Source organism: Vanessa cardui, chromosome 12 (assembly GCF_905220365.1).
Source record: "Vanessa cardui chromosome 12, ilVanCard2.1, whole genome shotgun sequence".
Classification (NCBI taxonomy): domain Eukaryota; kingdom Metazoa; phylum Arthropoda; class Insecta; order Lepidoptera; family Nymphalidae; genus Vanessa; species Vanessa cardui.
The window spans coordinates 8,365,786-8,380,260 of record NC_061134.1 but is presented as its reverse complement, the minus strand read 5'-3'; the positions used below and the strand labels follow the sequence as shown (position 1 = coordinate 8,380,260).

General features: G+C 31.5%; 1 protein-coding gene across 1 annotated transcript; it reads left to right on the top strand.

Moving 5' to 3' along the window:
• The first annotated feature begins 1,527 nt into the window (after positions 1-1,527).
• LOC124533978 (aryl hydrocarbon receptor nuclear translocator-like protein 1) lies at positions 1,528-6,687 on the top strand. The gene has a single exon (XM_047109561.1). It carries the CDS (start codon positions 1,796-1,798, stop codon positions 3,353-3,355), a length of 1,560 nt encoding a protein of 519 aa, XP_046965517.1. The 5' UTR covers positions 1,528-1,795; the 3' UTR covers positions 3,356-6,687.
• The last annotated feature ends 7,788 nt before the right edge of the window (positions 6,688-14,475 follow it).

Here is a 14,475-nt window from a genome sequence, read left to right as displayed (position 1 = left end):
TTCCAAAAGGAGGAGGTTATCAATTCGTCTGTATTTTTTTTTTTGACGTGACAACGTCTTATAAATTGGTTTGCCGGGTGACACTTCCAGAAAATGCTTTTTATTATTATTTTGTGATAAGATAGCACATTTTTTTTTTAGTTCCATTAAAATAAAATGTCGGTTTGTTACGGCCGACGATTTAAAGAAATACTAAATAACTATACGTCGTTCCTTTCATATTCATTAATTAACATTTCATTGTATCTGGTTTTCCTACTAATTAAGTAACTTAAAAATATTGCGATACTTTACAAGCTTCATCCAATAGCACAATTTTCACACGAAATTTGCTAGGGATAGTGTGTGGAAGTGTGCTTTAATTATAATAGCTACCAATTACTAATATATAAATAATAATTAATTTGCTACATTTCCCTAAATCATGTTTCATTATTAGTGTCAGTTAATCCCAGAAGGCAGTTCGGACTATTTAGAATATTATAGTGAAGAATCAAAAGCAAATATGTACACAGTAGCGTAGCTACCGTAGTAGTTGTAGGCGTAGTAGACGTAGGTAGTGCCCCCGCGCTCATAGAAAAAAAATCGGGTCCTCACCTCCTCTATCCCATCCCTCTTTAACTAATAATTACAATAAAATGATTATAGATAATTAACCAAATAAAAAATCTTGTGCGCAGGGTCGTGATTTTCTAGCTACAGAAACTTAAGGTTTAGTTTAGAGGCCTCCGAAACCAAAGAGTCCGAGACAACTCCAGGGCCCTGGTGTACTGCACCTTCTGGCCCTACGATAGCTACGCTACTGTTTGTACAACATTTTTGTACTTTACTTATTTGCTGCTAGATTTTTGATTCGGTCTATGAATACATCGTTTATGGATTTATGAATCGATTTATGATCAATATATAATCTGTAGTTAATTTAATGACATCTCACACTGACTTTAGCAAGTGTTACCTATTTCAAAGATTTCCCTTTAAACTTACATTTTTATTTTCAGTATTTTTAGAAATTTTACGGAGTTTTTAAACACGAAACATCACTTTTTTAATTTCGAATAAAGTTTATGTGTGTAAAACATACATACATTGATTCATTATAAACGATTTAATTTCATAAACCAAAAATCTTTCTTGTTGAAAAAAAAATAAACAATTACATCCTTTATTTTATTATAGAAACGATTGAACCGTTTCATATATTCTACTAAAACAATTTTTTGGCAGTAAAATATAATTGTGACTTATTAATTTAGGAGTAACAATTGTTCAGGGCTTACTTTAATTATACAAAATTAAAATATTTATGGTCAGCTTATCTTGAGAATTATTTTTACTACATATATATTTATATGTATAAATCAGTTATCTTATATTTCTCTTTTATTCATATTTAATCAAATTACTTTATGGAACTTATGTAATCTTAATTTTAATAACTTTTACAAAAATATTAGTCGAAAGGGCTATTCGAATTTTTACAATCACTTTTATGGGTAAATAAATTGAAGCACTGGCGACCCACTATTTTCCAGTCAAATCTATTATACTGTTTTGTGCCGTGCGGTGATAGTGTATAACGAGGATTTGCATTGTGAATATTAAATGTTATATTAATAAAAAAGGTTAAATTTTCTAATATTCGTTAAAAATCATTATGATAGCTGTGTGTAATTAGTATGGGTGTTAAATAGTTTAGTTACTGACAATGTAGCTATGTTATTGTTCTATTTATGAATATATATTGAGTGTTGATGAGTGACTTTTAAACAAGGGCACTTGTGATCAGTTGATAATGATGGAATCTCCCGGGCCAGCTAGCACACGTCTAGGAGTCCATGCCGGTGTGGCTAATCAGGTAGGGCTGGCTAGTCCAGAATTTGGAATGGCAGTCTCTGTTCCCCAGGCGTTTGATTTACAAAATGTAAGTTGTGGTGATTCTTCGTCTGATGCACACTCGCCTGATTTACCGATTTCCAAAGCAAGCGATCGACAATCTCGTATTAATGCTGAAAAACATCGCAGAAGTCAGTTTAATTCCCAAATTGCTCAAATGATGTCTTTACTTTCTGATGTTGTACATTCACAACGAAAAGTTGACAAAACTAGTGTTCTGCGCCTTGCAGCTAATAAACTTCGAAATGAACATGTTTTTGGTGATACCATTAAATGTTGCCATGTTGAAACATGGTCTCCAGCTGTATTAAAGATTTTTGACCTTATTGGGGGCTTCATGTTCGCTGTTACATGCAAAGGTCGCATATTTATTGTCTCTCCGAATGTTCAAGAGAAGTTAGGATATTGTCATATAGATCTTCTTGGCCAAGACATATATAATTACATACACAACGAAGATAAAGAGACTCTTAGGCAACATATTTATCCTCTAGAATTACAGACTGGTTGTAATGCTAAGTTGTTTGAACAGCATCATAATTTCCATCTCAGAATAATGAGATCAGGAGCAAGGACTGATCCTCCAAGGTATGAACGCTGTAGGATAGATGGTATGCTACGACGTTCTGATCGAGCCACAGCTAATGGTGTCCAAGATGAACAGACCATTAGAAGGCAGAGAGTTAGACACCATCGCACATTTTCTTCAAGTGGAAATGATTATGTTTTTATAGGAATGGTTCATGTTTTATCAAATAGCTTGCCTGCTAGAATGTTGCCACCTACTGCATACTCTGAATATTGGACAAGGCACTTAATTGATGGTCGCATAGTGCAATGTGATCAAAGTATTTCTTTAGCTGCTGGTTATATGACCGAAGAAGTTACAGGGACATCTGCCTTTGTGTTTATGCATAAGGATGATGTTCGTTGGGTGATTTGTGTCTTGCGACAAATGTATGACCAAAGCCGAGAGTTCGGAGAATCATATTACAGACTCATGTCACGTTCAGGTCATTTTATTTACATGAGAACTAGAGGTTTTCTAGAAATCGACAAAGATACTAAGAAAGTACAGAGTTTTGTATGTGTCAACAGTGTTGTCGGAGAGGAATATGGTAGAAAAATGATGGAAGAAATGAAAAGAAAATATTCTGTGATGGTGGATACTGAACGATTAGAGAGTGAAAAAGTACTGGCAATTGATGAAGCTCCTGTTGAACATCCAAAGCGTTTAGAACGAATCGTAATGCATTTGGTGGAGCCAGCAGTTAATGAAAGTGTGGATGAATTAAAATTAATTGCTCCATCGAAAGAAAATATAATTTCTGCAATTAAGAATAGTGAACGAGTTGTACAGGAAACTGGTGTCAGGTTTGATAATCGCAAAAGAAAAAATTCAGATAGTGATGACAACAGTGAACATTTAAAAAGGCACAGTGGACTTTCTGATGCTTAGGTGTGATTGTTTTAATAAAAAAAATTCACTTAATTTGTACAATTCATAAATTTTAAAATACATTATTATTCATGTAATATTTATAACTAATTGACCTAAACATTTTAGTGTATGAGAAGGCTTAAGTCAATTAGAATCTATGTGTGTAAGAGTAGGGAATTATTTGTATAAATATAGGTAATGGTGAAGTCATTTACAATTCATATTTTTGGGGATTGCAGGTTTGTTTCATCTGCAGGCTTTGATGTTGGTATTGGAAAACTATTTTAATATTAATACTTTTATTTTAAATGTATGTGCCAAATGCCTGTAGAAGTAATTTGGAAATCTTAGACGTTTGAAATGCACAGTTGTCAGAAATTAACAGATTTACCACAACATGAAAATCTTATCTGATCATGATTGAAAATATTACCTTGTAATATTTATAAAATATAGACATATCACATCTTTTCACTCTTTATATTCATCAAAGGTAAATTTATGACCAGGGTCCCTAAATATGTGGCCAAATTTACTAATAGACCATTCTAAATTTTCATGAGTGAATTCATCTTTGTCAAGAAAAATATGGTAGTTAATATAGTGTGTTTGTTTACTTGGAAAGTAAAGATCATTTTGTAGCTCTTCAGTTTAATTGTATATATTTTGTGAGCCTAATTATAGTTAAACTGGAAGTCTTTGATGCATTTCAAATTGTGTTTTATTAGACATCTCCGTTGTTTATAAAAGCTACATTGATTACTGTATTGTTATTAATTAAAATGTGTAAGGTAGGTATATTGACTGATACCTTTTCTATTTTTATAAAATGTAGATAATTTATATGGTCAAATCTACAAAACAAACCACAGCACAGTGTTTTGTGCATGCCATTTTTATTAAATTGTGTAAAATAAATTTTTGCTAGTAAGGTATATAATATTCTTCTATAAAAATGACCATTTATGATAAAAGTATGTTTTCTAATTTAATCTTTATATCATTCAGTTTGAATAGATAAGTCCTATTCAGGAAAAAAAAACCCTAGACTCATCAATCTGAGATTTTTTTTTTTTAATATCTCTTATTAGTCCATGTTTTTTCAAAGAAAAATAAATACTTAAATATTGTTTCGCCACAAATGACTTTTTTTAATCATTGTGATATTACTTTTATTTTAAAAGAATTACTGGTATCATCAGGTCGGAAAAATAAAAAAAATTGGCGAATTTAAAATGGCAGGGTTTTGTAAAATGATTAAGGGCAGGCCAATTCAATTGACAATACTTGTTTTGGTATGGAGCAAGTTGTGCTGTAAGCAGGGTAAAATTAAGGCTAAGTATACATGGACAATGTAAATATTATTTTATAAGGTATTGGAAAAAATATTTTAAAACTGAACTGAAATTACATCAGGTTGTACTGTTTCTTTACGTAATATTCCATTAATGTGTTATTTTTTGTCTTGGGTTTTCGAGATGTTTGCTTGCCTAATTGATTTATATAATACTTTATGCGATAAAAAGATCCAACTAACTTGTTGAATTATTAAGTTAAAACATTATTTTTATGTAGAATCCTTTCCCAATAAACCTGAATTTCACAGTACAATATTGTGACATATGCATTGTCTTTTTTTTTTAAATCAACGCTTATTTTTAGACATTGTTATTTTATATATTTAATGGGTAGGAAAGTTAATAAAATTCAATCAAGTTCCAACGGTACAACTACAGTTAAAATTAGTACTAACAATTATAATTAATTATATTTAGGAAGATATTTTCTAAATATGTACGAAGTTTTTGCGACATTATATGTAAATTTTTCTTTGAGAAATAATTAAGTACACCAAGTATTAAACTAACGAAATATCGTCGTTAAATTAAAAAAATTAATGTTGTCGATAACCTTAAATTTTATTTCTCATTATTTTAATGCATCACTTAATATTCATATATTCTTCCTCTTATGCCATCAAACATTATAGTATTTTAAAAAAAAAACTTTGTCTAGTTTTAAAGTTTTAAAACAACTACGACAATGACAAAGGGACAACGAACACTCACAGCTGTACCGTATTTGCTAAAATCATAAATATAAAAACGGAGATACACAAGTAGTAGTTCTTACAAATGCATCAAATACTAGACATTTATGTTTGTGAGGTAAATATATAATTTTTTATTGATAGTATGAATTAAAACGTGAATGTCATCATTCGAAGGCAACTTACTTTAGCGATAATTCTTTCTATGATCTGATTTTTATGTACATAGTGTTCGAGATTGATTGCTTTTGCCTTTCCTATGTGCGTTAGAATGGATCCAAGTTGATTTCTTTTAAAATAAATGTTTCGATAAACGCGCGTTTATGCGTAAATATCTTAGGATAATTAATTCAATGTCGTGTTATATATTTCGAAAATTGCTACAATGGAAGACATTTCACTTTGAATATTGACTGTGTAATGGGTTATTTTGTTAAAGTTGGTATGGGCACTTTAAGATTATTCATAATTCATAATAAAAGTATATAGTATTTAAAATAAATACACAGATGCTAGCTATGTATCTTCATTTGCGCACTTTGTATGAATTGTATATAATTACATAATTATAAACAGCTTGTTTACCAACTCCAGCGTATGTTTGTACGGTATTATTTCTACAATGTTTATGTGAAGTTTATACTAAAGAATCTAGAATGTTTGAATAATACTATGTTTGTATTGGTGTTTTTAACATATAATATAAACCTTATACGCACATATATGTCAAAACCCACATTTCTCTATAATTACATTATATGCGATAAATATACTTACGTAAAAATGTTTTGAATGTTAATGCCGACCATAAATTTATTGTGCCTAAGTGGTGAGTGAAAGTTATATGTCTTGTACAAAATTAAACATAGATGTTATTGATGTTTGCACGTGTCTTAAATGTTGCTGATTTTTTTTGTAAAAAAATGGCGGATAAGATGTTCTTTGCATTAATTATATTGTTGTACGGGTGTAAGATAATGGTTGTGAAAACTTTTCTGATATGTCGGTACAACGCATTCCTTGTTGATCCCAATTAAATAGCACAGAAAATGAACTGAGTGAAATATACGTAACTGTATATATTCAATATAGCTGTGTCACAATTGCGTTGCAATTCTACTAAATATGATCAATGTCGATGTTTCGCTAAGAATGACTGATTGTATTTTACTTGGTTTCACTTAATATTTCTTTTAAAAGCTAAATAAATTGTGATGTTATACTTGTTTTTGACCAAAAACGATACTTTACAATGATATTATTTTATGTGGATCTAATAAAATAGATGAAATTAAATTACTTTCTTTTTTTGTTTAATTCCTTGGACATTAATGTTTTGATTTATTAAGTTTAATTTTTTTTTCCATTACTTTTAGATGTTATTCGGACTTACAAATATACATACTTTCCATGATATTATTTCAGATAGTAAACTTGAACTATGAATAAAGTAGTTAAATTAAATAATAATTAAATCTAAAACATTCAAAATACTATATAAAAGGCGGTATGTTTGATTGCTACTGTTAATTTCTTTTATTTATTAACATATTAATCGTTGTTAAGTTTATATAGATAATCAGGAACTAAGGTTTAAACCGATATGGTTCTTACCTTCGTAACCTTATTAAAGTACTAGGCTAGTAGTACTACAAATACAACTGTACTTCATTTAGTTGCTAATAAAAATTGATAGCTGGGTTATAAAAATCGTCTGTGGCTCTTACGTACGCTGATCGTTTCCATATATTTTTTCTTTTTTTGAGTAAAACATTTAAAACCAAAACTCGATTTATCTGTACAATAAAGTCGTTATTCGTATGTCGAGTTTAATTAAAACTAATTCAATAACTACAGAAGCAGTATTATCTCTTTATTTATACTGGTATTATGTACCTAATATATTATCTAGTAAATATATGTTGTGTTCATAAAATTGAATGATTTAGATACCCTTGTACTAAGCTTAGAATTCTGATTATTCATAATAACCAGTTTAGATATGACATTGAAATCACAAAACTAGCTACTCGTTTTTCTTTAAAAAAAACTGCATACGACCTTGTAGCTATGTAAAATGCGGTTATTTACGTAGATTACTTATAAATTCTGATAGAAGTAAGTAAAGTAACACCTGTAAAACGGCCAACGTTGAAAAATTTTGTTGGAGTTCATTCAGCCATTGTCACGCTGCTTCATTACGCGTCACGGCCATTATATGGGATTTACATTATATACAATATACTTACAAGTTTCCGCCGTTTCAGCCGTTGGTGTGCAGTAGGATGGGATGGCTTAATGGATGAAAAGGAATTATGTGTTCATTCAGACTACAATCTATCTCTGCGCCCAATTTCATTCATATCCGTGCTGCTCTTCTGGTGTAATTTGACAAACAAACATTCCGTCTGTCAAAATTTCGCATTCGTATATTAATTAGATGAGATAAGTATACGTAACATATGCAATTGACACATATATATTTTTAATCGGGTTAAGCAATTATGACGAAATTTCAAATCAAGTATTATTAAATACTTTAAATATTTATAACTGAGGTATACGATATCAAACATCACAGTGCTGTGAATCATTAGTAGTAATTTTGTCGGCTACAAATATGTCTGCGACTTAACTGTTATATAAATGAACGTACCTACCTCAATTGGTTGAATAGACTACCGCTATTGAAAAGAGCGTTACATCACGACGGTGTGAGTGACGCTGAGTCAGGGTCGCGGCGTCCCTGACCACGGTCAATGGCAGCGATTGAAGGTGCCCTCCAAAAAAGAGCGGCAACCTTTACCGCATTCCTACCACCTGGCCCTGTAGACAATGTGTAGACCACTTGAACTTCCGTCCTTAAAAGTTTAAATGTACTTATTATGTATGTTACGTATGTTTTGATATATCTAATTATTTAAATAAGTATTCTTCGAATATTTTGCTGTATTTAGATAGTCAAACTGAGGAAAAATAATGAATCCTTTATAAATATACTAAATTAATGATATTATATTTCAATAACCATAATACTGCAGCTGAAGACTAATTAAAGTTAGTTCCTCGGCGCACCGGTGAATGCCCAAAATGTTTTAGTTGTTGTGTCAATGACCTCGCTGCTCGAAAAGGCTTGTTCATTTTTATACCCATTCCAACGCTCTCAGCTCAATGCAGGTAAAAGATTAGGTCACCTTCAAAAATTTTGCCGTGGGACCAAGTGTGAGTACTATGGAATTATAGAATAAAATTATAATTTATTACAGTTTGTGTGAAGTAGTAATAGTAAAGGTTACCTATTTATCGAATATGTTATGATTTTATATGTTCGTATATATAATAAATATGTATATTATATCCAAATTAAAATACATAACAATAAAAACGATTTAGTCAATATATAAATACGGCAGAATTTAGCTTAGAACGCGAATGTGCTTGTGCGATTGGGCTCTGAGCCAGGATTTTTATTGCTATGCCAAATCAAATTTATTGATGTCACTTGCGCGTTATGAACTTGCAGCGATTACTTTCAAGTTTCTTGGAGTTTCGTTTCAAACACAATGACGACTCAGGCCTTTAATCAAGCTGTCCAGATAAGATAGGTAAGTGGATAATTATTATTAAATGAACCAGTGCTAGAACCCTTATCTAAGTTCCTTGGCTGAGTTTCAGTATGCGAACCACCAAACAGTGATCAAAGTATTCCTGTTGGCCTAAACAAGAGTAATACGCAATTCAGAAAAAAATATATAGTGCCAAGTTTAGCCTAGTTCACGTATCATACTAAAATAATTTAATAATAATAAAATAAATATTTATATGTTGTAAATCATGTTATATGGCAATGTATGTAAAATCAGAAGCTAATTGGTATATGTTGTATAACTTGGTTATGATAATTATAACCGAATAAAAAGGTGTTAATGAAACTCAAATGAAGCCATCATGAAATTACTTACATTGCCTTCACCGTAATCATTACCCCGAAATAAATCTGATTTTTCTGTTGATTTATTTCAACAAGAGACCTGGTTGGAACATTTAGGGCTGAGATTGAGCTTAAAGAAATGTCATGGAGTTCATAAGGATACAGGATGAATGGCCTATCCAAATTTTAATTAAGTATATAAAATTTATATTTTCTACGAAGGTTTTGTAATGTCATACATTAACATTAACATTGCGTTTTGTGCTCCCGGCTTAAAAGGTAAGACACAATGTCATTACAGGCAAAAGGAAGAAATCAATTTATATACCATGGTCAGTGGCGCGTTGACTGTGTAAAGAGTCGCACACTTGCTTCTTATTTACTATGTATACATATTTCATCTTATAAACATATGTGTACCAACATTGTATCTATTTATTTACTTAACGTATAAGTATAGTTCGAAAATACATTGTATTATAATGTGAATATTTTACTTCGATCGTATTTCATTGTTTCAGATTTGCATGAATCCAGAAGAATGAATAGTATATATTTTTTATGAGTATGACAATTGATTTCCATCTGATGATGGATCAAATATTTTAATGATGTGTGTTATCTAAATGAAAATAATCTTAAAAGCTTATATTCCAAGTCTTAGAAACTCTTAAGGCCACGTTGAGTACTTAAACAGTTGTTCGGATAAGAACAATAAGTTTATATTAAATATTAGAATTCTCTAGTTCTTATATATGAAAGTAGGGATCAGAGCTATAGAGATTGATGCAACACTGTCCAGTATCGTCATATCCACGCGTTATCTATAATTATACTAGCCCTCTCTCTTTCTCTCTCTTTCTCCCCCGGAACCAAAACATACATATAATTCACTACCTATTGCTTTGTAGCTAGATATCGGTATATAGTCTAGTGGGTGGCTTCCCCCCCAACGATGCAGCAGAGGGTTCAATTATTGTTTTGATATTTTAGTCTAAAACTCGCATCGCTAACGCGAAATGTTTGTTAGAGAAAATATCTAGATATATTTCAGTTACAAAAATTTCATAGTAGCTATACATATTTTTAAGTTAATTTAGCTTTTGTCATTAAAATCAAAATTTTTGTAAAGGCAGTGTTGGAAGGAAATTATTATGCAATACGTTTTCAGATAAGGAGATCATTTCTTACTGAGCCTGGCCTAAAAACTTGGACTTCGGGGTACATATACAAAAGCATTCAATTGATTTGACTTTATGCACGTGGTTGGTTTGTATTTCAGCCTCTGAATCAACACCGCGATTCAGAGGCATTCTTACCACCGCCTCACGTGGTCTTAGTAATTCAGCAACAATTGCAAATATTGATTTTTAAATACATGTATTATCAGTGTAATTAAATATAATCTTCCATAGGAGGTTAGATTATATAATTATTAACTTTAAGTATATTGATGGTTTATCATTATCTTGTGTACGTATTTAACTATTTAATAGAGTTTGAACTCTAACCTTTTAAGCAGCAATAATTATAAAAACATGGAAGTGACATCTGATATGTCTGAGCGACAAGCGTTAGTCCTTGGGTTTTAAGATTAAACCTACTTAATCAGTGAATTTAAAATGTTGTAGGATATTTTCTTTACTTTTTTATCGATTGACCTAATATCGAATAATAATTATTTTCAATCTACATTCGTATCTAGAATAATTAAAAATAGTATAGGTATGCATCCAATATTTTATTGTCATTAAATTATTAAAAAATATGTTTATTCGACTATATACTTTTCAATTGATAATGAAACCGAATAAATAATTAAAAAAAAACTGTATCGTTGGCCAGTTAGTTCTATAACGCAGTGCATTCAAGATAAATAAGTTGCAGCCGATACACAGCTTACGGAACAGATAAGCGGGTGGCCGAGGGAGTGCGGTGGGGTGGGGCGGGGGACTGTTGTCATTGCATGCTAGAGGTGACATTGTGCGGTCATCGAACCCGTCGGCCTTAGCGCAAGCGTCATAATGGCTGACTGAACGTTTCTAGTGCATTCAATATAATGGTACTTATATAATTGGAGCAATATATTATCTGTTATAAATTTATCATATTATTAGCATCGTATTTTATTGTTAGATTTTTTTTTATATGCGTATATGCTCATTTGTTATTAATACATATATGTATATGGCTTTTTTTAGCAAAACTCTTGATTTTGTATGTATTAATAATGTTTAAAAATGAAAACGTCAACACGATGCAGTAAGACATGATGCAGTAGTATAAAACAATGTCGCTATCCGCTGTCTGTCTGTCCCTTTGTATGCTTAAATCTTTAAAACTACGCTAAGGATTTTCGACTGATTTTTTATTTATAGTTTTTAGCATTATTTCTTATCCAAGTAAGTACCTTATTTAAGGCACTGAAATGGTCAATACTTCCCTTTACTAAATGTAAATTAACATTTTTGATGATATGAAATATTTAAAAGGCAGAGAAATTGCTAAAATAGGCAGGGTGGGTCCCTAGTCTATCTATATGATAAATATGTATCATATAAATTGAGTGTGTGTTTGTAAAATTAAAATAACCGCTTTTTATTCTATGCATATATATGTGTACACATTAATTATACGAAATCATTTTTTTAATGTTCATCAATCTGTCTGTCTGCTGTTCCGGCTAATCTCTGGAAAGTCTGGGTCGATTTTAACGAGAATTGCACTGACAGATAGCTGATGTAATAAAAAAAAAAAAAAGTGAAGTAACAGCCTGTAAATTCCCACTGCTGGGCTAAAGGCCTCCTCTCCCTTTAAGGAGAAGGTTTGGAACATATTCCACCACGCTGTTCCAATGCGGGTTGGTGGAATACACATGTGGCAGAATTTGTATGAAATTTGTCACATGCAGGTTTCCTCACGATGTTTTCCTTCACCGCTGAGCACGAGATGAATTATAAAGACAAATTGAGCACATGAATCAGCGGTGCTTGCCTGGGTTTGAACCCGCAATCATCGGTTAAGATGCACGCGTTCTAACCACTGGGCCATCTCTGCTCTTAAGATTCGAGATGGCCCAGTGTTTAGAACGCGTGCATCTTAACTGATGTAATAAGTAGTAAATAAATTCTAAAACGTAGCCTATCTTTTATTTAAGATTGATATATAATATAATAATAAAGTCACGCTGCAATGTTCAAATACTGTCCAGTACAGCGCGCCCCCTTCGCGCATACCAGCACTCCGCCGTCACTTATGGTACCTTCTACCGACGATTCAATATCACAAAAGCCTAATACAGAATTAATTAGTTATAGTAAAATCTGGGAGCTAAACTATAAGTATTTTGTCAAAGTCACGGGACCCTTGGTAGTCTATAAATTTTGTATAGGTAGTTAGTCCACACGTGTACTAATACCATTTACGATATAGGTATATACATATCTACATATAATAATATTATAAAATGTTTAACAAAACTTGTGTATTTGGATGCAAGAAGAATAATTTTGTAAAAGGATCAAAAGTTAATGTGTTAAAGTTACTATGGTAAAACAAACTACCAACACTCGCTACAACCTCTAAAGTTGAATGTATGTAGTTTATATCTATCTTAATGTTAGCGCAAGCTGTTATATGCTATGCTTCATTTCTAAGAAGCATAATATAATTCTATATAGATAACGGTGAGTATCAAATGTACATATGGATGTCCACGTTGTGAAGATCATGTGCTGAGTGCTCATATATCGTGTAACCTATAAAGTCGCTGCAAACGCTTTGAAATCGAAGGCGAATGGATTGCGTGAAGCTCACTGATTCAACTATAGTAAACATGTTGTGCAGTTATACTGGGAGCATATATAATTGATGACCTCCGTGGTCGAATGGTGTGTACACCGGCTTTCATGTGTACGCCACTCTGAGGTCCTGGGTTCGATTACCGGCCGAGTCAATGTAGATTATCATTAGTTCTCTATGTTGCCTTGGGTCTGGGTGTTAGTGGTACCGTCGTTACTTCTGATTTTCCATAACACAAGTGCTCTAGCTACTTACATTGAGATCAGAGTAATGTATGTGATGTTGTCTCATATTTATTTATTTATATTTATTATTTATTAATAATTTTATAAGTAATTTCATAGAAATTTTGCTACATGTGTAACCCGCATTGGAACAGGATGGTGGAATACGTTCCAGACCTTCTCCTCAAAGGGAGGGGAGGCCTTATCCCAGTAGTGGGAAATTTAAAGGCTGTTGTTGTTGTTGTTTGTTGCTGTACATCTTCTATTAGTATTTTTCTTAAAGTAAAAGTAAATATCAAATATAAGGACTAACAAAATTAATTGGATGAAATTTACTAATAATAAACCGTGAGGTATTACTTATATGTGTCATAAAATATTATTGAATAAGTAGTTAATTTAATATCAACCATTTACTAGAAGAAAGAAACTAACGAGCAAGCTACCTAAACCCTTTAGAAACCGGTTTTCAACTCCTTTCTCCAGAAGAGTTTGTAGTTTGAATCTTTTATTTTGAAGGCTTTTGTTTTCTAGAATGTTTTGTAAGCATTTATATTTTTAGCCATTTTTCTTCAATTTTTTAAAAATTTAGAGTACGATTTTATAATACAAATTACTTAAAATTATGTTAAAAACAATAAATCAATACTAACTGACTTAAAATGAAATGAAAAATTGACTGTTAATCTACTCAATAGATATATTTATAGGGCTTTGTAAGTTATTTTTGATTCTCCCGTTTCATTTCAATTAATTTAAAGATGGATTTTATCGACAAAAATTAAGTACTTGTCTTTTCTTGAATTAAAATTATATAATAAAATGTATGAATGTTATCTGATAGTATAAAATAATCAAGTCTGTAATAAAAAAGGAAAGATATGCGACAGGCGTTTATTATTCTTTTTTTTTATAATCAACTATTTCATATGAGTAATAGGTGGTATATAGAGCAGATGTGTGTATAGAGCAGAGATGGCCCAGTGGTTAGAACGCGTGCATCTTAACCGATGATTGCGGGTTCAAACCCAGGCAAGCACCGCTGATTCATGTGCTTAATTTGTCTTTATTCATCTCGTGCTCAGCGGTGAAGGAAAACATCGTGAGGAAACCTGCATGTGACAAATTTCAT

Excerpts from the sequence above, each read along its gene's own strand:
- LOC124533978 (XM_047109561.1), top strand. The coding sequence starts at position 1,796 with ATGATGGAATCTCCCGGGCCAGCTAGCACACGTCTAGGAGTCCATGCC.